The sequence below is a fragment of the Manis pentadactyla genome, chromosome 1, assembly GCF_030020395.1.
Source record: "Manis pentadactyla isolate mManPen7 chromosome 1, mManPen7.hap1, whole genome shotgun sequence".
NCBI lineage: Eukaryota > Metazoa > Chordata > Mammalia > Pholidota > Manidae > Manis > Manis pentadactyla.
In genome coordinates, this window is record NC_080019.1 from 45,106,308 (window position 1) to 45,130,923 (window position 24,616).

General features: G+C 55.9%; 1 protein-coding gene across 4 annotated transcripts; it reads right to left on the reverse strand.

Annotated features, from left to right (window-relative positions):
* Positions 1-6,917: 6,917 nt before the first annotated feature.
* Positions 6,918-19,657, reverse strand: ZBTB47 (zinc finger and BTB domain containing 47). Of its 4 annotated transcripts, XR_005027138.2 has the most exons (7): positions 17,329-17,522; positions 14,396-15,955; positions 12,689-12,836; positions 11,169-11,284; positions 10,528-10,672; positions 9,586-10,235; positions 6,918-8,298 (listed from the first exon to the last, which is right to left on the reverse strand). XR_005027138.2 is itself a non-coding variant. In XM_036897193.2 (6 exons), exons 1-6 carry the CDS (start codon positions 19,524-19,526, stop codon positions 9,874-9,876), a joined length of 2,334 nt encoding a protein of 777 aa, XP_036753088.2. In that variant the 5' UTR covers positions 19,527-19,657; the 3' UTR covers positions 6,918-9,873. The 4 variants fall into 4 exon arrangements, 2 of the variants coding, with proteins under 2 accessions (XP_036753088.2, XP_036753087.2); XM_036897193.2 differs by lacking the exon at positions 17,329-17,522 and adding an exon at positions 19,524-19,657 and having other exon boundaries at positions 6,918-10,235; XM_036897192.2 differs by having other exon boundaries at positions 6,918-10,235.
* Between the last annotated feature and the right edge of the window lie 4,959 nt (positions 19,658-24,616).

Consider the following 24,616-nt stretch of genomic DNA (forward strand, 5'->3'; position numbering starts at 1 on the left):
ATGGGGATCAGTCTTATTATTTTTTAAGCTTTTTGTTGAGGTGTAAGTGACATACAGTAAACTGCACACATTTGAAGTGTACAACTTGGTAAATGTTGGTATACGTATGTATACCTGGGAAACCATTACTACAGTCAAGACAAAGAGCATCCATCACCCGTGAGTTTCCTCTTGCCCTTTTTAATCCGTTGTTCACCTCTCCCCACACCTCCAGCCTAGACAGCCACTAACCTTTATCTGTCGCTGTAATTATTTGCATTTTCCAAACTTTTATATAAATGGAATCATACAGTATGTTTTCTCTTTTTTTTGTCTGACTTCTGTCTCTCAGATAACAATCCTGAGCTTCATCCAGGTTGTCTACTCATGTAGACATGAGGAATCAGCGTGTCACAAGGACTTTTAAGAGTAATGCCAAGTGAAAGTTTTGAGAAAATGTATACTCATTCTGCCAAGGTCAGAGATGTCCTCGCAAGTGTGTGAAGAAACACACCAAAGCCCACAGCCCTCCTTGTGTGAGCAGGCCCTGCCCGGATGCAGGCTCTGGGCTTCGACTCGCCTGCTGAGGCTGCGCGGAGCAGCCATGCTGTGTTGATGTGGCAGGCACATGTCACACACTGGGCAGTCCCCTCACATCTGCTAGTTTTCCTGTATTTGGGACAGGCCTCACATGAGCAGTCCTTCCCCAAGGGAGAAACCAGAAGCTATTTTCCCAGCTTTCCTGGCATCTGACAGCCCAAGAGAGAAAAATGATACAATAACTGAGAGCCCTCAGAGAAACAAGCCACTCAGATCCGTGAACAGCGACACCCTTCTATGAATGGGTCCCGCATGCGGGCTGGGTTTCCATTGTGGTCCACTTTTCAAAAATGATGGAAAGCACAACGTCAGACCTAGACCACCTGGGACTCCTGTCTGTGTGCTCCTGCCTGCTCAGTGCGGCTCTAAGTCAAGGGAACGGTGCCAGGGGCAGTTAGAGGCATTAACTCTGACAGGTGGGAAAGAAAGACGGGATCCAGTCCTCAGCATGAAAGACTGAACAGCGGGATTCTTCCACACCCCCACCCGACAGAAGGTGACCCCAACCTGGCAACAGAAGATGGCTCAACTCGGCTTACTCCTCTTGCGAATTCAATGAGAGTCCTTCCGACAGCACCCAGCAAACCCAGCACTGCCAGCAGGGGAGCTAGTCAAGAGCCCAGGAAGTTCTCTCCTTCTGCCTGGCCTGAGGCTCCCCTCCCCTGCCAGGAGGCACTGGCATGTGCCTGGGGCAACCCCCTCCTCTCTCTCAGGCAGCAGCAGAAACAAGTGAGAGCTTCAGCAACACCAGATAAATGAGGCAGATGAAAGTAACACTGAAAGGCTCTGAAAATTAAATTATCCTTGGAACCTCAGCCCACAAAAGTAAGCCAGCACCTAAATGTTGAACCAAAACAGGGCCTCTGCCTGTTACAAAAAAAAAAGAACCAAATAGAACCCAGAGTCTTCTAACACGATAGCCAAAATGTGCAGGACACACTAAAAAGCGACCCACCATAATAATGGTCAGAAAAATTACAACCTGAATGTGGGAAGAATCAACAGATGCCAACATTGAGATGAATCAAAATTTGGAATTTTAAAGGGTTTTTAAAGCAGCCATAATAAACCTGCTTCAAGAATCAATGGGAAGGGAGGGATAAGGGCGGGGGAAAAGAAAGGGGGCATTTCGATCAGCATGTATAGTGTGGGGGGGAACGGGGAGGGCTGTGCAACACAGAGAAGACGTAGTGATTTTACAGCATGGACAGTGACTGTGAAGGGGTATGTGGGGGGGACTTGGTGAAGGGGGGAGCCTAGTAAATATAATGTCTTTCATGTAATTGTAGATTAATGATACCAAAAGAAAAAAAAAAGAATCAATTACAAATTCACTTGAAGCAAATTTTAAAAATAGAAAATCTCAGCAAAGATATAGAAGTTATATAAAAGAACCAAGTGGAAGTCATAGAACTGAAAAAGGCAGTAACAGAAATAAAAACTTGCTGGATGGCCTCAGTAGGAGAGAGGAGAGGACAGGATAAAATCAGTGCACTTGAGGACAGATAAAGAGAATTTGCCCAATCTGAAGAATTGAGAGAGTAGAGTGGAAAAAAGAATGGCATCTCTGGCCCCTGAGACAGTAACCAAAGATCCAACATCTGTATTGTTACAGTCCCAGAAGAAGAGGAGAGAGAGCAACTGAAGGAATAATGGCTGAAAAAGTCCAAAAGTTGGCGAAAGACACAAACCTGCAAATTAAAAAAAAGCTGAGCAAACCCCAAACAGGATCAACCCAAAGAAATCCATGCTAGAACACTTCCAAAAACTAAAGACAAAACCCAGGATAGTGGTGGTTTTCTCACCAGAAACCACAGGGACCAACAGGAAGAGGTGCAACATTTTTCATGAGCTGAGAGAACTGACAGTGATAAATTCTGTATCTGATGAAACTATCTTTCAGGAATGAAGCGAATAATCCCAGGGAATCCAGAAAACCCTCCAGGAACATGAACTGATAAGTGAGTTCAGCGAGGTCAGAGGTTATGAGATACACAAAAATCAATTGCATTTCTTTCTACAAGCTACAGACTGGGAGAAAATATTTGCAACATGTAGACACACACAAAAATCTCAAAACTCCACAATAAAGAAAACAAACAATCCAATTAGAAAATCAGCAAAAGACCTGAAGTGGTATTTCATCAAAGATAATATACAGATGGCAAGTAATCTCTTAAAAAGATGTTCTGTATCATTACTCATCAGGAAATACAAATTAAAACTACAATGAGATACCACAACGCACCTACTAGCGTAGCTTAAAAAAACCCAAATGCTGGTAAAGATGCAAACAGATCATGCATACAACTGCTAGTGGAAAGACAACATGGTACAGCTTTGTAGAGAGCAGTTCAGTTCCTTATAAAACTAAACATGCAACTATTATGCAATCCAGCAATTGCCCTCTTGGGCATTTTTCCACAAGAAAGTGAAACTTATGTTCATACAAAACCCAAACAGGAATGTTTATAGCAGCTGTACATATACCAGCAAAAAACTAGAAGGAGCTTCGCTCTCCTTCAGTGTGGGAATGTAGTGCATATAAACTGTGGACCACCACCCAGCAGTAACAGGGAGTGAACTACTGCTGTGCAGAGTGACGGGTCAATTCCAGGGAATTAGATTGAAAGAAAAAAGCTAATCCCAAAAGATTATATTATATTTTAATATTTTGAAACAACAAAACGTTTTTAAATGGAGAACAGCCTGACTGTTGCTGGTGGTCAGGGACAGAGTGGGGGGTGTCATGAGGGAGTTGTGTGTGGTCAGTAAAGGGCAAGAGCGGGCTCCCTTCTTGTGATGGGACGGCCGTGTGTCTTGATTGTGGTGGCAGATAAATGAACTCACACATGTGCTAAAATTCTGCAGAATCAAATACACACAAAAGAGGACAAAGTGAAGCTGGGGAAATCTGGATAAGATCAGAGGATTGTGTTGATGTCAATATCCCGGTTGTGATATTGTACTACTTTGCAAAGTGTTACCACTGGGGGAAATGTACAGGAGCAGACTCTCTTTATTTCTTACAGCTGCATATGAATCTATAATTATCTCAATAAAAATCAATTAAAAATGATCAGAGATCACCCAACATTTAAGGAAAGTCTCTAACAGAAAACAAACAGAAAAAGGAATCCAAAGGAACAATAACAAAAAAGCAGGGAATAGAAAAAACTCAAGGATTGCTATTAATAATATTGTCAGATAAAATGCTTACATAATAAAAAAGGAACCTCTCCATATAAAAACTGAACAAAGAAGAGATTTTAGAAATTAAAAGTATAGTGGCAAAAATGTAATTTTCAATAGAAAGTTTGGAAGGTAAATTTGAGGAAACCTCTCAGAAACTAGAACCAAAAAAGATGAGGAATATGAGACCAGGTAAGAGAATTAGAGGGCCAGCCTGACATTCAGTATCTAAATAACAGAACTTAAAAGAGAGAAGAGAGAAAATTTAGGGAAGGAACTGTTTAGAGCCGTAATTCCAGAAAGCTTCCCAGACTGACGGGGCCTGCTGAGCATCCAGCTCAATGGGTGAGAAAAGACCCACACCATGTACATTGCTGGGAAGGCTCACAACACTGGGGACCCTGAAAGCTTCAGAGGAAAAACGGGTCACACACATAGGGTTAGGACCCTTCTCAGCAGAAATGTTGGCATCTAAATTTCTGAGGGAAAATGATTTCCTATCTAGAATTCTATACCCAGGCAAACTCATTCCTGTGGGAAGGTAGAATAAACAGTCAAGGTCTTTAGAATTTCTTTCCCTGAAGTGATCCTGTGGACCAGGTAAATTTTAGGGTTAGGAAAAGTTATGCACTAAGACATAAACCTTCTAGAAGTTAAGATTTCTATGGTAAACTTAAAGGGTTGCCGTCTTAGCAAAGAGTGACAGGGAGCATAGGGCTGGAGGGTGCCGTCAAGCAGTTTCTCACATCTCCTTATGGGAGGTGGTTTCACTTTTGTGCACACCAGGGTCATTATGCTGCACGGCCCACAGGTTGTAATGACGATTAAGGGTCATGCGTGTGGCCCCTTTGCAGTTGTGTGATGAGCACTAGCTTCTGCGTGCCCATAAGCCCTTCCTCGGGAAGCCCCTGCAGGATAGGGAGCAAACCCAGATAAGGGAAGATAGAGAGGGTTCAGGGAAATGGGAGCTCCATATATAGGCAACAGTGAAGGGAATCCCCCGGAGAGAGGGAGATCCTCCCATGATAGCTGGGGCAACTCAACCAACTTGGATGCAAGTGATCGTTCTGGAGAGATGACACCAAGATGGAGCTGATGTGCACACAGATTGGAAGGACACCTAGGGCAGAGTGTGGGGATGCAGCAGTGACGAGCACACAGAGACTGAAGTAAATCATTCTTGAACAGAGGCAAAAGTAAAAAGTGCAAGAAAGAAAATGGAGTCATAGTCTATTATGTGGCTTTGTTGAGATCAGTGTTTACATAGCCATAATAACATATACACCGAACATTGATCTCACCCTGAATAATAATATAACCATACTTGGAGAAAGGGGGAGAGGAAGCTGTGTGTGTGTGTGTGTGTGTATGTGATAGGAATGTTATAATAAATCAGTAACAGATGCCTGAAACTGAAAAGATCAGGAAGTAAGAGTGGAAGGGAGGTTATCATAGGTGTGAAGGTAAATCCCCAAAATACCAACTTAATTGAAACTGGTGCCCTGTTGGGCACTGGAAAGGACAAGGTACAAGGAACTGCAAATTTTTGTTGGAAAAAAAAAAAAAGCTTTCTAGAAATATTTGGCTTCTTAAGCGATGTCCCAGAAAACCTTAAAAACAGATTTTTTTCCAGGGATTCTATAGAAAACAACACTGTGTGACATTTGGCTGGTGCTCACTCACAACATGCACTGGTCTTCCTCATCACTGAGGAGCAGCTGATGCCGTGGAGGAATCAATCATGCTACCAGCCCAGAGTCAGCCCTGCGAGGCTGGGGAGTTTCCTCCAGGAGGCTGGGTATGCTGTGCAACTGTGCCAGGTGTGCATGCATGTGGCATCATTTCTCTTAGGATGCCTGAGGCCCAGAACCAGGATTTGGCATGGGAGACGGATCCTTTGTGACCACCTGGCACATTTGGACAGCCTTTTTCTGATTGTGAGTCCTGCCTTTCTGATTGTGAGTAGAAAACATAACTTGCTTTCCCCACCTCCCTTACAGTGAGGGTATAAATACCCATGCTCCAGGCATCCCAAAAAGCAGAGCTTGGGGAGCGAGTGTGCAAGAGATACCACCGTGGTGCCCACCATCCTCAACTTGTCACCACTCAGCAGCCTCTACCTCCTAGTCTATCTAGCATGGCATGTGCCCAAGCCTCTCTGGGGTGTGAAGCTGGAAATAGTGCAAGAATGAGGGACATGGTAGGAGGGCTGAAGGAAAAGATGTGTCACGCAAACAGGTGGCAAGAAGGTAAAGAGCAGAAACAGAAGGAGAATATCAAGAACTGGGGAGCAGCTAGGCCTGTCAGTGAACCTCATTTTTAGGGTGACCTGAGCAAGCCCCTCTTCCTTTCAAAGTGTCACTGTGTGGAAAGGCAGGGTCCACATCCTGGCACCCACACCTCCTCTCTGGCCAGTTCATGAACCCAACTACCATCCTCTCCTGGCCCCTCCCAGGCAGTCCCCATCACAGGTCCAGGGGACACAGGGGCCTCATTCACCATGTAACCCCAGGGCCTGGCATTCCATCTGGCACAGAGCCAGTACTCCCACAGTACTTGCTCAATGAAGTACTTCTCACTGGTCCCCGGGGAGCGCCACCCGCTCCCTCCTCAGAGGCCACTGTCTTCCAGCTGAGCCCCGGTCCTCCCTGGTGTCCAGGTCAGCACCTCTGTCAGGCTCCCTTGGACCTCCTCTGCCCGCCAAGGGAGGGATGAGTCCATGCTGCCTGTTGCAGCACCCCCAGTGTTGAGCACATTAATGGGAGTGGCCTCCCCACCCTGGGGCTCCACACCTGGTGCTCTTGGAGAACCACACTTGCACAGGCCGTCCTCTGTGGGCACTGCCTTTATAGCCTCAAAGCCAGCAGCCGTGGCACCTCTCCTTTCAGACCCCTCCTGCATCTGACCCAAGGCCCAGCACCTGTTTGGGTGTGCACCTTGGCTCTTGCCTCAGCTCCTGACTCTGGGGGTCCCCTGCTGGAGCCCAGCCCACCCTTAGTGAAGGGAGATGCGGTCTGCAGATGCTCCAGGGCCCAGAGGTCTGCGTGGCCAGCACCAAGTTGCCAGTCTTTGTGCTGCCCCTGCTCTGGTCCAGGTTTCTCCAGCGAACAGGGCAGGCGATGTATAAAGAGGAGGCCGGGCCAGGGCACAGCTGTACTGACTTTATTCCCCTTCACTCTTCTCCGCACCCTCCTGCTGACCCCACATGCGCTGGGGCCCAGGCATCGAGGGTCCACATGCCTGAGTGCAGCCACTCGGCCACCACCGAGCCCCTGATGAGAGGTGCTGTGGCAGCCATGGCAGCATGCACCGGGGTCTGAGGCTCAGGCTGGGACCCCAGTCCTGGCTTCAGAGCTGTGATCATGGGGCTTAAGGCCCAGCTCATTTCTCTGGCCACTCACCCCAAGCTGGCCCCAAACTAGGGAGCCAGGGCAGGGTGGGGTGGGGGAGGGGGCAGGCCCAGGTTCTGGACTGAAGGAGCCCCCAGTAGATTACCAGTAGAGGTGACAACCCCCAGGCCTCCCAACCGCCACCACAGCCCTGGGAGGTGGGTATGATGCCCAGTTGTCCCCTCCCTGCAATAGCCAGATGCTAATTTGTTTTTAACATAAAAAGCTGGTAAAACAAGAACCCCATCCATACTGGCACTGCTGAGGTTCCATTATTGCTTCAGACCTTTGTGATCTGGCTGGAAAGGAGCTCCCCCCTATAATGGCCTAAGGGGAAGAGAGCATTTAGCACCAGGCCCTGCTGGGACTGGGGCCTCCCAGGGGAGGGCTTGGCCATGCCCACCTGCAGCTATGATCAGCACTTGGCCAGAGCCCAGCGTCTGGACCTGCCTCCTGCCCTCAGAGGGGAGGTGCACAAGGACAGGACACCCACGTCCTGGGACAGGGTTCCATCAGCACCCAGACCCCCATCTCTAGCCTCTACTTGTCAGCATCTGAAAGACTAGGGGCACAGCCAGCTAAGGCTCAGTGGGGCTAGCTGTCGACAAGGTCACCAGCCCTCATGAGACCTAGGTGTCAGTGACATGGGTTGGGGAAGCCATGGGGGACCCAGCCTACAACCCATTGGGGGAGATCAACCTGTTTGGGGAAATGTGAGTCAGCTCTGAAGAGCTGTCAGGCACTGGGACCAGAGGTTAGAAATAGCAAGAGGGGCAAGTCGGGAGAGGGACCCTGAGATGCCACAGAAGCCCAGAGATCAAGGGGTGCAGCAGAGGCAAAGAGCCACAGTAAAGCGGGAGCCTAGGAGGCCCAGCCACTGACCCGTAAGAGGCTGGGACCCCCTTGGGGCAGGGGAGCTGCAGAGCTGAGACCTTCCTCTCTCACAGAGGGGCCTGCCTCCCCTCCCCAGAGAATGGCAGGGGAGCCTCAGGGGCACCCTCAGGCTCTGGCTTGTACCCGCTGCAGCCTCACACTCAGGCAGCCAGAGCACTGCCCCCTCTGAACCCAGAGAACAATCGGGGCTGGAGCTTGGATTGTTAATCCTCGAATCACTCGGGCTCCTTGGGCCTCCCCACATCTGTAGAGAATAAAGTGCTTCGTTTATTGATGATTAAAATGACCCCAGCCCCCTGCCCCAGTGCCACAGGCATCACAAGGAGGTCAGAGGGGTTCCGACCCACCAGCCCCTGGGCTGATGGGACTCAGCTCTCCCCACTGCCTCCCTGACCTCAGGCCTCTTCCCACCCCAGCCATGCTCGGGAAGGTGGTAATGTGGGGGTGGTCATGGGGGTTTAAGGTGCAGAGTATGACAAACAAAACTGTATAAACACAATAGGAGAGAGCTTAACTAGGAAACACGTAGCTTATGGAACCTTCCTCCCCATTTTAAAGGCAGGAATAAAGACATTAAATGACAACAAAAAAGTGTGTCCTATCAGTGACAGCGTTAAGCACTGAGCACAGGCTGGGGCTCCCCCTACACCCTGTCCCGGCCTGGGGCCTGAACACCTAGGCCCCCCACAGGCAGTCGGGGCCTCCCCACCAGCACAGTGGCCCAAGAGGGACAAAAATACTGGGCACCAGCAGGGGTGGGTGGTGACTGTGCCTAAGGAGAGGAGGAGGCCTGATGCCGCCTTCAGGGCGCTGAGATGGACATGGACACACACATCTTCTCTAGTGTGGGAGACACAGCCAGGGTAGCTGGTGAGGGACGGGGTGCTCTGTGAGCAGAAGCCCTGCCCCCTGCCCCACTAATAGCACCTTGAAACCTTAAAACATTTGCCCAATCCTCCCCTTAGGGCCCTGTCCCCAGGGTCTGCCCATGGCAGGGGCGCTCTGACTGCAGCCGCTGGGATCTGGAGCTGGGAGCCAGCCCATCTGCCTACCCAGGGCCTGACCTGCACCCTGAGGCCCAAGGTCCTCTCCAGGACTCAGGGCCCATGCTGCTGCCTGGTGCAGGGTGGGGGGTCCCTATGCCTGCTGGCAGGGTTGTGGCAGGGAAAGCAAATGCCTGGGCTCCAGTCCCTGCCTGGCCCGTACCGCACGGTGCGGAGCTGGGTCTGCAGTCTTTGCACCTTGCCACTCCCCACCCAACTCACTAACCAAGCCCCTGCCTGTCTGTCTGCAGCTCTCACAGTGGGTCAATTCCTCCAAAGGGGGCTAACACCCCAACTTTCCCCCAAACTCTCCAGGACAAGAGGCAAGTTAGGGGGCACAAGGGAGGTGGAGATGAGCTGCTGAAGCTGACTCAGGCTCGGCCTGGCCCCCCCGCCCCCAGCTCAGGCCTCAGCAGCGACCCAGGTCACACTTGCTATCTAGGCCCCTTCCTCCCAACTGCACCTGCTGCCTTCAGCAACCCCCTCACCTGGAGGGGGTGCTGCAAAGTTTCTTCTTTCTTCCTTCCACAAAAAAAGAGTAAAGGCTTCAAGGAGTCACTGAAAAGGGGACACTTGGGAGTGCAGTATCCCCCACCTGCTCTGGGGGGATACCAGCCTGCAACCCCCAGGGTTGGGGCCTCAAGCACAAAGTGCCCAGCCACTCTGGAGGTGGGGAGTGGTGCCAGGCAGGTTGCTGCCCTCCCACAAAGAAGCAAGGGCAGTGGGTCCCCCCAAGAGGCAGTCTGGGCTCCAGGTCCTGCAGGTGCAGCTAACGGTTAGTTGTTGGCGTTCAGCCTCCCGCCGGCGTTGGCTGTGGTGGGGAAGAGCGGAGGTGGGGGCGGCAGGTGGGGCAGGGGCGGCAGGGTCTGGGGCAGCCCAGGGAGCAGGGGCAGTGTGTGGGCCTGGGGCCGGGCGGGGCACAGGCCCGGGGTGGTGGTGGGGCTGTCGCTGGCCAGGGCATGGCTGACGCGGAAGCATTTCTCCTTGTGGGCCTTGAGCATGTTGGAGAAGCGGAACCGCTGGCCACAGACATCGCAGGGGTAGGGCTTCTCGCCCGTGTGCGTGCGCCGGTGCCGCTTCATGTTGGGCCGACTGGTGAAGCTCTTGCCGCAGATCTCACAGATGTACGGCTTCTCCCCTGGGTTTGGTGATGGGCAGCGGGGAGTCACTGGGTAGTCGCCATGCTCCAGCCCGGGGCAGCCTCCCTGAGCCCAGGTAGCCACAGTGGGGCCTGGTGCCCTGCGATCCTCTCCACCCTGGGGCACTTTATACTTGCCTCACTTTACCCTGGGAGGCAGGGAGGACAGAGCCTCACCTCGCAGAGAAGCTGACAAGTGCCAGAGGTGAGAACTGGGCATGGCCAGGGCTATCTCAGGCATCCTGAGCAGGGGCCCCAGGCCTGAGGGACCCCCTTCTTGGGGACAGCCTACCTGTGTGGGTCTTCATGTGCTCGTCGAAGTACTGCTTCATGTTGAAGTCCTTGCCACACCACTGGCACATGAACTGCTTGTGGCCGATGTGGATGCTCATGTGCGACCGAAGCTGGTACTTGTACTGGAAGCGTTCGTTGCAGTTCTGAGGGTGGGGAGCGAGTGAAGCCAGGGCAGAGCGAGGAACAGCCTTCCAGAAGGGAGGCGCTTGCCCATGACCCTGGGTCCAGAAACACACACAGGGAGGGACTCCCAGGCAAGGAGGTGTGGATGCAACGGCAGGTGGACGCGGACGTGCTACCAGGGCCAGGCAGTGCATGGAGGGAGGTGGAGGGGCCATGGGCACACAGGGCCAGGTGGGCCTGGGGTCAGGATGTGGGGAAAGGCCACAGAGTAGAGAGAGTTCTTATGCTTAAAGCTGAGGCCCCCTCATCCCTCCTCCTCAGAAGGCCCCCTCATCCCCACCTGCTCTCTGCCTGAGATGCCCCTCTCTGCCTCTGTGGAAAGCCGCCCCAGGTAGCCCATGCAGACTTCCCAGCCTGACTGGGCGGGGGCTGGGTTAGGGAGGGACGGCACTCCTCACCCCGGCCCTGGCCATCAGCAGCTGTGCACAACTGCGGCACGTGGAGAACAGAACCCACCTCGCATCTGAACGGCTTCTCCCCGGAGTGCTGCAGCGAGTGCACCTTGAGAGACATGCTGCGTTTGAAGGACTTCCCACAGGTCTCGCAGGTGAAGGGCATATCCTTGGTGTGGGCTGCGGGGTGGGTGCCATGGCTGTCATATCTATGCAACCCCCATGGCCCTTCCCAGGGGTCCTGCCCAACAGCCCCCAACCTGGAACCAGACCCTGCCTCCTGGCAAAGCCCTGTGGGCATCTTCCTGGGGCACCACCTACCCTGGGGCCCACCTCACAGTCTCTGCCCCAGGAGCTGGGGCTGCCTCCTAGGCAAGGTCCCTTCCCCCCAGCTGGGTGTCTGAGTCTGCTCTGAGGTCTGGTGAGGCAGGCATGGAGGCCCTTGTGGTCCATTTGCCTCTGGCCTTGGGAAACAGCTAAGGCCGCCTCACTCTTAAAGCTTTGGGGGAAGAGGGAAGGATCCCAAGTGGGACTGGTCTTGGCCCAAATGCTGGCCCAGTCACTGGCTTCCTGCGTGGTCTCTGTGCGCCTCAGCGTCCTCTTCTATGAAGGAGTCTAGGAGTGGTACTGAGCCCTGAAGGTTGGCTTTACCGGGGATGAGCCTTGGGCTCTAAGCAGTTCAGAAGGCGGGAGCTGGGCTCCCCCAGAACCTATAGACAGGTGAAAGCCAACAAACTCCTCAAGGGAGATCTGGGAGGAAGCGACTGGAGACAAGGAGGGTTCCCCTTAGAGCCGGGGAATCTGAGCCTAGGAAGGACCACCAGTCCTGGGTTACCCAGCATGCTCCCAGCAGAGACCTAGACCCCGGGTTCTCAGCTTCCAGTCAGGTCCTGCTGGAGGCCTCAGGCACTGTCTGCTAGAGGAAGGGGGAAGGCCTGGCTAGGGACCCACTGCCCACTCTGGCCACCCCTCCCTTGAACCCAGACCACAAGTGGACAAAGAAGGAAGGCCACCTTGACACTAGACATCCAGCCAAGCCCCCCTAGAGGGGAGGGACAGTCATGCCCAAGGCAGTGGAATAGCCCAACAGACACTTGCAGTCCCCCTTACTGTGCCAGGTGTGACCCCTGCAGGGAGAGTTGCATTCAGAGTAGCCTGAAGGCTTGTGAGGGCCAAAAGGTGAGAAAGAATCAGGTACAGCTGTCTTACAACTGAGACAGGGCCTGTGCCAGCACATATGGCACTTTGTGTAATTTAGAAAAAGGTGTTCTTTTCCTGGTGGACACAACCCCATGACAGGATCCACAGCCTGGTTAGCAGTGTCCGCTGGATTCTGTTCCCCACCAGCTATCTTGTCCAGGCAGCTTTGTGCAATGTGCAACCTGCCCAACTGTACATGGCAGCCCTGGCCCCAGAACCTGTCCGGGCCACAAGTGCCACTGCAACCAGCCTCCCCAGGCCTCTTAGCTGACAGGGGTCTTTTCACCCCCACACATTGCCTTTGGGTGTGATGTCCTTCCCAGCACACCTGGCAGCTGGCCCAGCTCTGACCTCATACTCTGTGCCCCCTCTGACTAGACTTACCGACCATGTGCTTGCGCACATGGGCCATGGTGTAGAACTTCTTCTCACAGATTTCACATGAGAACTTCTTCTCCGCATAGCCATGCACGATCTTGTTGTGCTCATGGAGGGACCAGAGCTTCTTAAAAGCTTTGCCACATGTAACACACTGCAGGGTGAGAAGACCTTAGGTCCCGGGCCCTAAGTCAGGACCATGTGACCTAGGACAAGTCACTGGCCCTCTCTGGGCCTCAATTTCCTCACTTGAGTTATGCTTATGTCCAAGGGCCAGCCAGACCTGATGCTCTGGGAGTTGGGGGTGGTAATCCCCTAAACACTTACCCACTCACCCAGGCAGGGCTGCAGCCTGTGGCCCTCCCTCATCCATAAACTCAACTAGGGTTAGGGGTCACCTCTTCCAGGAAGCCCCTCTTCTGTTCAAATTTCAGTGAGGCATCTCTCTACAGAGGAGAGACACACAGTTGGCTGCAAGGCTACGGAGCAAGGAGCCTATACAAACAGTTCACAGAGAAGTCCCCCTCAGATAACAGGTCCTAGCAGAGCTGACACATTATTTCTGTTGCCTCCCCCAGCTGGGATCCATGCCCTGATTGATACCACGGGGATCCCTAAGGAGATAGGTCCCAAAGTGCTGGCTGCGGGGACTGCAGGAAGGACCAGGTTCCAACCCGCAATGGAGGGTGGTGGGAACCTCACATTCCCCTCCTTCTCTTCCCTGAGCCCTTGTCCTACCCACCCCTGCAGGACACTTCCAGAGGGCTGGGTAGGCCACAGCCTGGGCAGAAATTGGGTCAAGGCGCCCAGGTCAGAAAAGGTACAGCAGTCTCCCCCCTCAGGAGGGAGGCTCAGGTGTGTGCAGGTGGAGAATCAAAGGGCAGCCCAGCAGGCAGGCCAGTGGGAACCCCCGGGTAACATTTCCTCCACAGGGCACTGCAATTAACAATTAGTTCAGGCAATTAGCACTCACTACCTGCTCCCTCCCACAGCCCCACCCCAGCCAGAAAAGGTAAATACCCACCTGGCTGGCCCTGTGCTGGCTGCACCCTGACAGGGCAAGCTGGCACAGATGCAGACTGGCCTGAGGCCCAGCAGCCAGCCCAGCTCCCCCATGTGGTCCCAAATTTCTCATCCAGTTTCTCTTCCCTAGGCCCAGGCCAGCTGGCACCTCCAAAGAGCTGCATGCGGGCATTTCTCTAGCCCTGCCACCCCTTGGCTCTATTAAGCCTTTGTGGCAAAAGGAGAGTGGCGCCCCCCTCTGGGCAAACCCCTACCACTCCGTCTGTGCTTCTGTGCAATGCACAGTCTGTGAAGTTACACAAAGCGGGCCTGCTGGCCTTCTGGCAGCCCTCAGGATTTACTAAAACACTGACTCATCCCTCCTCAGAGCTGGCTGTCCTCGGTCTCCTGTGCTCAAACAACTCTCTTCTCATCCTCCGAAGTCCAAGCTTCGCTCTGCTCCTCTGGCCAAGAGTACTGTTTGTTCCGATCCTATCTCTCCTGGTGCCAAAGCCCAGCTCTACCCGACTCCTCCAGGAAGCTCTCCTTGATGCTATCCCCTGAACTCTCACCACCGAGAATCCGGGCCCTTCCCTCTTGGGCAATTCGGGCAGCGGATACTGGGTGCCCAGGGCCCAGTTCTGGTCTGGCCCAGCCGGGACGGCAGGGTGGCATCAGCCCAGTGCCCTGTGAGGCCGCCCTGTGGCCCACCTGGATGTTCCGCTCACAGTCCGTCTGCCGGTGCAGCAGCAGCTCGCTCTCCAGCAGGAAGCGCTTGCCACACTGGTCACAGATCTGCATGCGGCTGTGGGTCACGTTCATGTGTTTCTCCAGGTACCAGCGGTTGTTGAAAACACGAGGGCACTTCTGGCACGGGTGGTGCTGCTTCTCCTCCAGCTTCACCTTGGCCCCGAGCCCATCAGTGGCCTGCGGCCCTCGGGCCCCTGCAGGGGCCACTCCCGGGGGTGGCTTTGGCCGCCTCCCACCCCGCGGCCTGGCTTCCTCTGGCTCAGGGAGGCCCCGGCGCTGGGCATTCTCCCGGGACCGCGTGGCCATGCGGCTGTGGGCCGAGGGGTCGGCCCGGCTGTCCCGGCGCCCTGCTGGCCGCCGCCTGCCCCCTGCCTCCCCCTCCTGCCCCTCTCCCTCCTCCTCCAAGCTCTCTTGTTCCTGCTCACTGTGCCCCTCTCCCTCCTCCTCCTCCTGCTCACTGTGCCCTTCCTCTTCATCCTCCTCCTCCTCCTCCTCCTCCCCTCCGCTGCCACCACCCTCTCCCTCCTCCTCCTCGTCCTCGTCCTCCTCGTCCTCCTCCCCGTCATCCTCCTCGTCGTCCTCCTCCTCGTCCTCGTCCTCGTCCTCCTCCTCTGGGTGTCTCTGCAGCCCGTCCTCCCGGCCCAGCACCTTGGGGCCCGTGCCCGTGGCTGGGCCCGGCTTGCCCTCGGGCCCTGCACACACATGCAGGGTCTGATTGTTAAGGTTCACCTCCACGATGATACGGGACTGCTCCTGGTGGCCGTATGCGCCGGAGCCCCCCAGCTCTTCCCCCAAGTCGTCCCCACCCTCCAGCTTGCACAAGCTGTCTGGGGGCCCACCGGCCTCCTCGATGCCACCCTCCTTCTCCTCCTTGAAGAAAGGCTGAGCTGGCCCAATGGCAGCAGGCACCGTGCCACCCGCAGCCCCCGCCCCATCCTCAAGGCGCACAGAGTAGGGGTCAGGGCCCTCTCGCGCATAGATCTTGGGCAGGCCTGGGGCATCAGCCTCCTGCTTGATGTCACAGTAGTAGGGTGGCGTGGCTGGGCTGCAGCTCGTGGTCGGCTGGGCCAGGGCCACAGTACCGGGACCGGGGGACCCTAGGGAGCGGGCATCCAGCAGTTCCTGGCAGGATGCAGCGATGTCAGCCATCTGCAGCAACGAGGCGGCACTGAGCACTTCGTGGACGTTGGCCGCGTTGACCAGAAGCTTGGATGTGTAGATGAAGTTGAGGATCTGTTGCAGGCCACCAGGCGCCAGAGCCTCCAGGGACAACTCCACACGTTGCAGCTGCTTGTTCTGGGTGAAGAGCGAGTGGAAGAACTGGCTGTAGGCAGCTAGCACACCCTTGTGCGCCGGGAAGACACTGCGCTGGGGCACCAGCACCAGGTCCACGTCGCAGAGGTCAGGCTGGAAGAGGCGCTGCTCATTCAGGCGGCCCATTAAGCAGGCGAAATGCAATGCCACGTCCTCCACCAGCGAGAACTCAGCCGCTGGTGAGTCGGTCGTCTTCTCAACCAGCAACTGCCAGGCAGAGGGCACAGGTCATGCCAAGGCCAGCAGGGGCCCGGCAGCCCACCCATCACTCTGGTTCCAGAAGAGGAGCTGGAGTTCAAGCAAAGATGATGGGGAACCAGAAATCAAGCCCAAGCCTCTGCCCCTCAGAGCTCAAACTTTGACTGTGACCTTTTAAGGCCAAAAATCAGCTCCAGGGTTAGTCTGTTAACTTCCTGGGCCTCCAGCCCTTACCCTAGAGGAAAGTGAAACAGGAAAAGTCCTCCCAGGCAGGGAAGGGGAAGAGAAGGAAAGAGGAAAGAAAAGGAATCAGGTAACTAACTATCCAGGGGTGGGGGTACCTTAGGGGTTTCCTGGGATGAGTGCTTTTCAGTGCTGAAACCAGGGCAGACCCGGGCAAACTGGGACTAGGTGGTCACCCCAGAAGCGTTTCCTGAGCTCCATGGAAATGCTTTATACATACAAATAACACCAAGCCTGCCCAACCCCAGACACCCCAGGAGTGGAAATCAGGCTCCCTCACTCACAGGGTGCTTGACCTCTGGCTACTGGACCCCCGGGGAAGCACCTGAGGGAACCCCTCACCTCACCAACAGTGGGCTTCAAGGTCTAGGCCTGAGGCCTTGCAGAAGTAGGAATTTCTGCGAAAAAAATCCAGGCCCGGGCCTGTAACTTCTCCCCACCCTGGTCCCACTGCCATGCTGGAAACAGCTGATGAATCCAACTAGCCCCTCCTTTCTCGGCCAGAGCTTGGGTGAGGCCACTGCCCAGGGCCCCAGACCTGGCTGCCAGCAGCTCCCCCTCTCACAGGGCTTCTGCGGGGGTGAGAAGACACTGCTATGTTACCTGTCCACCTTGCTTGGAGGCAAGAGACCCCCAAGGCCTGCCCCAGACTTTTTTCCCTCTAAGTCCCCAGACCCCAGGTCAGGTATGGTCTAGGCCCAGAGGCTCTGAAACGGCCCCATCTTGGACGCCACACTACCTGGTGCCTTGAGCCTCAAGGAGGCTCTCGAAGTCAGATGGCTCAGTTATCAGGCCCTTTGACCACATGCAGCAGCTATGAATTACCCAGAATAGGAGCTTGGTTTAATCATTCCTGGCTCTACCACAGCAGCTTCCCCAAAAGGTGGCCAGCACAGACAGGCAGGCTGCCTGGTCCCTTGTATGGGTCCAGTGCACAGCAGATATTCAATTAGTATGTGCCAACTACCTGCCTGGTCAGACCGACCCCCAGGTTCCAGGTTTTGTCCCTCCGCAGGCCCTGTCTAGACAGGTCAGAGCCTCAGACGTTTGAGGAGTACCTTGTCCCACTGACACAAAGAGGCTCCCTCCCCCAGAACCTCCCTGGAAGCCCTGTGATACTCATCTACAGCCCATCCTACCCCGCAAGCAAGTCCTTCCACTGGTGCAGCAGCCATGGGTGGGCCCAGACTGGATAGCGGGGGGAGCCGAGAGGTTATCTATGTTCAACTTCTCAGTCACCTGAATGAAATCTACCCTGGGCCTTGGGATGAGCTTTAGGGAGCCACCAAGGGCAACAAGCTTCTAGATCTGCCCTGGTTCCCACCCTCCATACCCAGCAGCCCAGGCCAGCAGCCATACCACACACTCTCAGACCCCGTCTGGCCAGCCTTTTGGCCACAGACACTATCTTCCTTAAGGTCTACCATGCTTCCTTCCCCCCAGCTGAGAAGCCACCGTCTGTCCCTCTGTCTCAGGGCTGCTGGCCCACCCAGGTCTGGCCAATCTTCAGGGATATGGAGCCAAGCTGCCCCTTTGGTCTCCCTCTTCTGACTCATCCCAATTCATCTTCTGGTACCAAACCCTATTGCACAGATGGGGAAATCAAGGCTCAGAACGGGAAGATCCCACAGAGAGCAGTAGCAGAGTCCCTGGACCCCCAGCTCTACTAAGCCCACCCTTTCCCTCCTGGGATGGACACTACTCCAAGTGGATGGTTTTCTTGGCCTTTAATGACTTAAGAAGGGGCCCTCTCGCCCAGGGGGCCAACTGTGTTTCCTCCGGCCTCACCACTGCTAGCTGCAACCTGCAGCTTCCTCCAGAGCTGCTGCCACCTGCAGGTCAGAGAGGGGTCGGGGTGCAACTTGGTTTGTAACGGGCTCCTTGGAGCCTTCAAGAGCCAGAGAGTGGCCAGGGAAGTGGCTCGGGATACGAGCTTGTCAAAGCCAGGCTTGTTGGGAGGCACCCACCCCAGGCCACTGTGCTCCAGTCCACCCTGCTCTTCCTTCACAGACTGTCTTCCAGTGCCTATCTGCCACGGGGAAAGGGCAATGCCTGGCTTTCCCATGTGCAGAACCAGCCCCAGGGCCTTCTGGCCTCCACAGGGGAGGGGGGTTTAGTGTGGAGACAGCACTGCCCCAAAGACCCCATTCCCAAGGCAGTATCCCCAGCCAATCTTCAGCACCATCCTTGGTCCCTGGGGCCTGAGAACCTCACAACCAGGCACCCTGATGGGACTTTCCTGACAGGGTGCCAGATGCTGCCTGAGCCCATTGCTGGCAGCCCCCAAGCAGGGCACAGCTGCCCCTTAGCCTGGCAGCCCCCACACAAGGCCCAATGCTTGTGTGCTCGCCTCCCCAGCCAGATGCGCCAATTCCCTGAAGCTGCAAATGCCCCTCCCCATTCTGTTTGGGCCAGAGGCAGCCACATATCCCACTGCCATGTCCAGTCCAGGTCAGCCTGGCTACCATGCAAGACCAGGGGAGTGGCTGGGCACTGTTCTTACCAGGTTTCATGCCCTCAAACCCTCTTTGCAAACCAGGCTGGGGAGAGGCGGAGGCCAGGGACACCTGCTGAGGCTGCTGACCAGAGTCACAGCCTGCTACACCTGAGGGGTACCCTGCCTCGCTACCAGGAGGCCACTGGCTCCCTACCCTGCCCCAGTGCAGAAGCCTAGGAATGAAGCCTGTGCGTCCATCTGCACCCCCCAGCCGCACACCAATCCTTCCAAGACAGGGCAGCAATGGGTGGGCCCATACTGAGCAAGGGGCACAGGCTCATGGTTTCCAGACTCCTCCTTCTGGGTAAGGGGTGTCTATGCCAGTCCCTCAATGCTCATGCCTCCACTCCTTCCTAGGGGAACCAGGCCCAGAGAGGGCAGACGACCAGCCCAAGGTCACACAGGAGTTTGGACAGGAGCTGCAGACGTCCCCCGAGCCCCGTTTGGCCCAGTCGCCCCGAATCTCCAGGCAGGGCGGATCCAGCGCCCACGTGTCCCAAGGCCCAGGCGGGAATCCGACCAGCCCCCACCACGCCATCACCCAGTCCGAGGGCGGCGCCGACCCGGGCTCCGAGAAGCGCCCCCTCCACCGGTGCCCAGCAAGACCTCAGCCTCTGGCGCCCTAGCCCCCACCCCAGGAATTTAACCCCTTAGCCACCGAGGGCCGCGCTAAAGCGCCGCATTCCCGGCCCGCGGGGACCCAGACGGGGTCGGGGAGACTCGCCGAGGGGGGAGATCTCTCCAGCCCTCCCCCCCGGAGCCCGCGGGCCGCGCGCCCGGGAGGGCAGAGCGGGCAGGTGGGCGGATAAACGGGGGGACAGGCAGGGCCTTGCGTACCATGGTGCCGCGGCGCTGGGGGCTCACAGGGCCCCGCGGGATCGCGCTGCCCCCGGCGGCCGGGCCCGGGCCGCTCCATGAAGCGCCGCGCTGGGGGCCGCCCCCGCGCAGGGCCCCGCGCCCATGGCCCCCGGGGGCGCGGCCGGGCGGGCGGAGGCTCAGGGCCGCGGCGAGTCCAGCCGCCGAGCAGCTGCGGCCCCGGAGCCTCGGGCGCGGCGGGCGGGGGGCGCGGGGCGCCGATTGGAGCCCGCGCGTCAGCTGGGGCCGCCGTCTGGCCGCTTAAAGGGCCAGCCCGGCCTGCGTGCCGGCGGGGGGCGCGGACACGCGTGGCGTGCGCGGCCCCAGCGCTCCCCGCTCTGCCTCGGGCCGCTGGGGCCCCCGGTCCGACCCCGCCACACCCATCCTAGCGGATGGGCCCCAGCCTCACTCCCGCGCGGAGTCCCCGTTCTGCCAGAAAGTTCGTCCGGGAATCAACCCTAGGTGCCCTCCAGCTGCGCCACAGAGGCGGGGTCGGAATAGGAGGCGGCCCTGAAATCGGGAAGCTGGGCAGGCCCGCCCCCCAACCAGCTGCAGAAAAGGCTTCCACCTGCTCCCCTGAGCGACCCTATGCTGAGGGACCGAACCCCGTACCCTAGCCGCGCCCATCACCCACCCTGTGGCCTGGGCTCCTCCGACTTGAGGGTGAGTCTGGGATCTGCAACCAGCCCGGCCCCTGACCCCTATGCCAGGGCAGCCCAAGGCTCATTTTGCTGTATGCCCTCAGGACTTGGTTCTGGCTGATCATGCTTACCAGTTGGTTGTCTCCTCTGGCTGCCCAGGCCACCCAGGGCAGGAGGTGTAAGAACCCTGACCACAGCTGCAGTGATGAAGCCTTTAAGGTGACTGGTGCAGGGCCGGGAGATGGTGAGACTAGGAGAGTGGGGGCGGGAGGCCCAGGCTGCACCATGCCCCCCAGCACTGGGACCTGACAGCTGCTCAATAGCCTCCCGGCTCAGTCTCTGCTAGGGAAATGCAGCCGGGCCTGCGGAATGCTGCTCTGGCATGGACACCAGTGGGGGCAGAGGGCTGGCTCTGCTGGCAGGAGGCTGCAAAGGAATGCTGCCAGGCTGAGCAGGCAGCAAGGTGGGGACCACATGGCACTGGGCCTGGCAGGACCCAGGTAGTGGCTGCGCCACCATTGGGTAGAAGGGCCTCTATGGGCCTCACATGTGATCCATGTCACACTTCAGATGCTTTTCTGTGCCCTAAACCCCCACCCCACTCCAAGCTGAATCCTACCCCATCTTTGTTTATGCTGACATTGCCCCCATCCTAACAGTACCACACAGTACCTCCCACCCCTCCCCCTGCACGAGCATGTGGGCGTTCACACCGGACTGTGCCCAGCTGTACAGTATCCCCTGGGTATGCCACCTTACTCATGGGTGGACAGGGACTCTGGGGCCTGCTCAGAATGGCTCAGTTCTGGGTGTTGGGGAGGAAATGGGCAGAGGGCTAGATCCCAGGCAGGCACCATCACATAGTTCGATAATCTGTCCGTTAAAATTTCAGGGGCCTCTCCTGAGGCTAGTATGAGGAGGCCTCAAGACGGCCTTCCCAGAGCCAGGGTGAAACATCTCAGAGGCAAAGATGCGGGTGTCCAGAGTGCTGGGAGGAGGGAAGGAATGCACATAGCTAGTTGGAGAATGAGGAAAGACCCTGGCAGAAAGAGATGGGAATGGATGGAGGGGACATGCCCCAGAGGCAGCCACTGCAGACATCCTCATCTCTGTGACCATGGTCGGTGTACAGACAGCTGGCTTAGCTCCCAGAGGCTCAGGCTGAAGTCAGGCGAGAGTGGTCTCCAATGCCTGAGCAGCCAGTCACTTGAGAGCTACTTACCACCTCTTCCTCCATCCCAACCCACTTCCTCATCTGACTCAGGGGATTCTTGCCCTGGCCTGGGAGATGGCAAGGGAAGGATTACGTACCATTGGTTGGATAAGGACAGTGAGGCCCAGGGCAGGGCAGATCAGGCAGTCAGGCACCAGCACCAGGAGCCAGGGAAAGGGAAGGCTGGGAGAGAGCAGCCTCCTGCATGGCTTGGAAGATAGGACTGCACAGGATGCTTCCCAGCCAAGGCTTGGATGGGGTATGGCCAGCGCGATCGAGGTAGGGCTGCTGGCCCCTTTGGGACTGGCTGTGGCTTCGGCAGTCAAGCCAAAGGAGAGGTTGGGTGAGAAGGGAGGGATGTGGGGCTCAGTCTCCTGGAAGACCCAGCTGTTCCCCTTACTTCTCTGGCCTACAGTCCGTCTCAGGGAGGCCCATGGCAGAGCCATCTCTGGGAAAGGCTACTGGCACTTCATCACAGGAGACCAGGCTGGAAGCGGCTGTTTGAAGAGCTCAGTCTGGTGGATTCAAATGGTGCTGCCCAGAGCCGAGGCCTGAAAAGTTAACATCAACCAGAGCAAAGAGGGAGAGGAAGGGTACTCCAGGCAGAGGGAATGGCATCTGCGAAGGCCAGGAGGGAGGAGTTTAGCATCTGCAGGGAACTAGAAGCATATGATGTGGTGGAGTCTAAATTCTTGTTGGGTGGTTGTAGCCCTGTGAGGAGAGGCCTTGGCGAGGGCCAGGCCATGGGAGCTGCACCTCAGGGTGGGTCAACACAGATTTTCAGGAGGTAGGGTGAGGCTGGGTTTCTGGGGAAGGGGATCCCAGGCCAGAATCTCATGCCCCAGGGGCAATCCAGGAGTTGATGAAGGCAAGGGCTGAGCTCACTGATCCTTCGGACACTTGGGGCTGGGGGCTGGCAGTGTCAGCAAAGCCAGGTTCTGCCTCTATAGAGGTTAGCTCGCTGGCTTTTTCACACCTTCCCTAAGCACCTAGCCTCAAGCTGCTCTCCCCTGGAGGAGGAACAGACCCCAACTGTGTTGGTGCAGTCCCCAGGAATGGTTGGAGACTCACCTCTACTGAACCTGGAAAAAACTGCTCATGGTGGTGGGTGGGGACAGGGCTTGGCCAGGACAGGCTTGAAGCTCTGTAGCTGAGATGTGGGGAGGAAAGTTCAGTGAGCAGCGTCAGGGGGCGGATAGGGAATGAGACAGCACGGCACGGGGTCGGCAGGGGGCAGGGAAGTCAAAGCGCTCTAGTAGCTGCTGACCCACGGCCCTGCAGGGTGGGGTGCCTAGGTCTCTGGGGGTGGGGGTGCAGTTGGAGCAGGGTTGTTCCCCCGTTCTGTCTCCACTGGGCTCAGTACTTAATATGCCACAGCTGCCGGGTGGTGGGGCCTAATTCAAACCAGCAGGTTGCCCAGTTCCCTACCACAGCATGAACGTCATGGCCTTGGCATTCGAGGTCTCCCTAGCACTTCTGGGATCCCCTCCCACCCTGTTGGTCCAAGTGAGCCTGGCCCTGCACATGAAATCTGGGGCACTCCTACCCTCCTCCTGGAGGCGAGCCCAGGGGCCAGCACCCCAAATGACTCTGATGTGCACTTGGTTCTAAGGATTTAATGCTCATCACTCCAAAGAGGGAGTTGCCCTTACTAGACGTTTTTCAGATGAGGAGCTGAAATTTAAAAGGTCAAGCAATTTACCTTGTTACCCAACTATGAAGTGGGTATGTGGTCTGAACCTGAGCACATGCAGTCTGGATTGTATCATAGAAGAGTTGCTCACAGAAGTCCTTTATTGCTCCCAAATCAAATTGAATCAAGCTAGAGGCATTGAGGCCAGAGGCATCCTTCCCAGCCTTTCTCTGGGCATCTGGCTGAGTGGGAGAGATTTTAGTTGCTGGAGGCACTGGGTGACTTGGGGCTGGGGAGTGCCAGCTCAAACCCCTATCCCCTGTGGGCCTTCTGGGAAGCCTACTCATCTCTGGGCCGGTCTGGGAAGGGATGAGCACCACTGGTCCTTATGTCTGGTTGTACCAGACCTACATACCCTCTTTTGGGGTTTATGGGCCAAGAGATTGGCAGTCCAAGGACTGTTAGCCTCTTCTTACAGATGAGCAGTAAGCAGCCAGGGGTCAGGCATTCTGCAGGTCAGAATGCAGATATCTGTTCTGAGACCACAGGTCACTCCTTTCCTATGTCCTAAAGACTCTAGGGTTGAAGAGAAACACCCTTCCCAGACCTGCTGACCATTAACGTCTGCTCAGTCTGTGGGGCTGGGGCTTGATGGCCTAGAGATGGTGAGTGGTGCATAGGCAGGTGCCTGGCACGACCCCACCTGAGGCCTGATGACTCAGGGAGAAGGGGCAGGGGCAAGGGAACACCATTTCTACCTCTACTGAAACCTTTCAGACAGACAGACCATTAAAGCCTCCTGCTCTTGTGTGTCGTGTGTCGTAGTAGGCTGTCCTTGCCTCATACTCATCAAACACTGTATGGAGCCGCCCAGAACCGGTCCAGAGGCCAGCAAGTGCCATTTTTTTCCAGGGCACCCAAACCATCTCTTTGACCTGCTGACTCCTGAGAGGCTGCTGCCTTTACAGCATCAGTGAACTTCTCTGGGCTGAGGAGTCCTCTTGCAGTTTACCCAGCTCATTAGATCACACATCCCTCTTGGACTTGAGGCTTTTCCCTCTCACTATGTGCAGGAGCAGTCAATTCTCTCTTCTAAAAACCAGCCATCTGAGCCTAGGCTCTTCCAACTTGTAAGGTATTGCTTCCTGGTCCCTCATCTGGGCCCTAGTTTGCATTACTAGTGTGCAAAACAGCTCTCTCCACACCTAGAGCTTCCTTTCCCTTCTAAACACTGACGCCTGGCCAGTGGTCACAGCTGATTGTGAGGGGTATTTTCCTTGAACTGTTAACCTCCAATTTAATGCCCAGATAACAACAGTCAAAACCAAAGCCCTTGACAAATTTGCCCCCAAAACTGACAAGCTGATCAAAATGATCACTATCAGAATTTGAATAAAGATTCTGGAGCTCACTAAAAAGAAACCTCACTTGGGCATTTGCTTAAAGTAAACAGACTCTACAATTTTCTTTAAATTTTAAAGCAGTGTATCTTTATTTGGCTATTGTCAGAGATTTCCTGACTCGGGGGGGGGGGTCTACGGTTCACTCAGTTATGAAAACTGAATCTCTGGAAGCCTTACTGTGTGAG

What these genes read in the sequence shown, in the direction of transcription:
- ZBTB47 (XM_036897192.2), bottom strand. Translation starts at nt 17,364, where the DNA reads ATGGCTGCTGCACCAGTGGAAGGACTTGCTTGCGGG. An exon ending in TGGAAGGACTTGCTTGCGGG is followed by an intron (nt 15,956 to 17,328) that starts GTAGGATGGGCT and finishes TCTGCCTGGCAG; the next exon opens with TTGCTGGTTGAGAAGACGAC. An exon ending in GCACATGAAGACCCACACAG is followed by an intron (nt 10,236 to 10,527) that starts GTAGGCTGTCCC and finishes CACCAAACCCAG; the next exon opens with GGGAGAAGCCGTACATCTGT.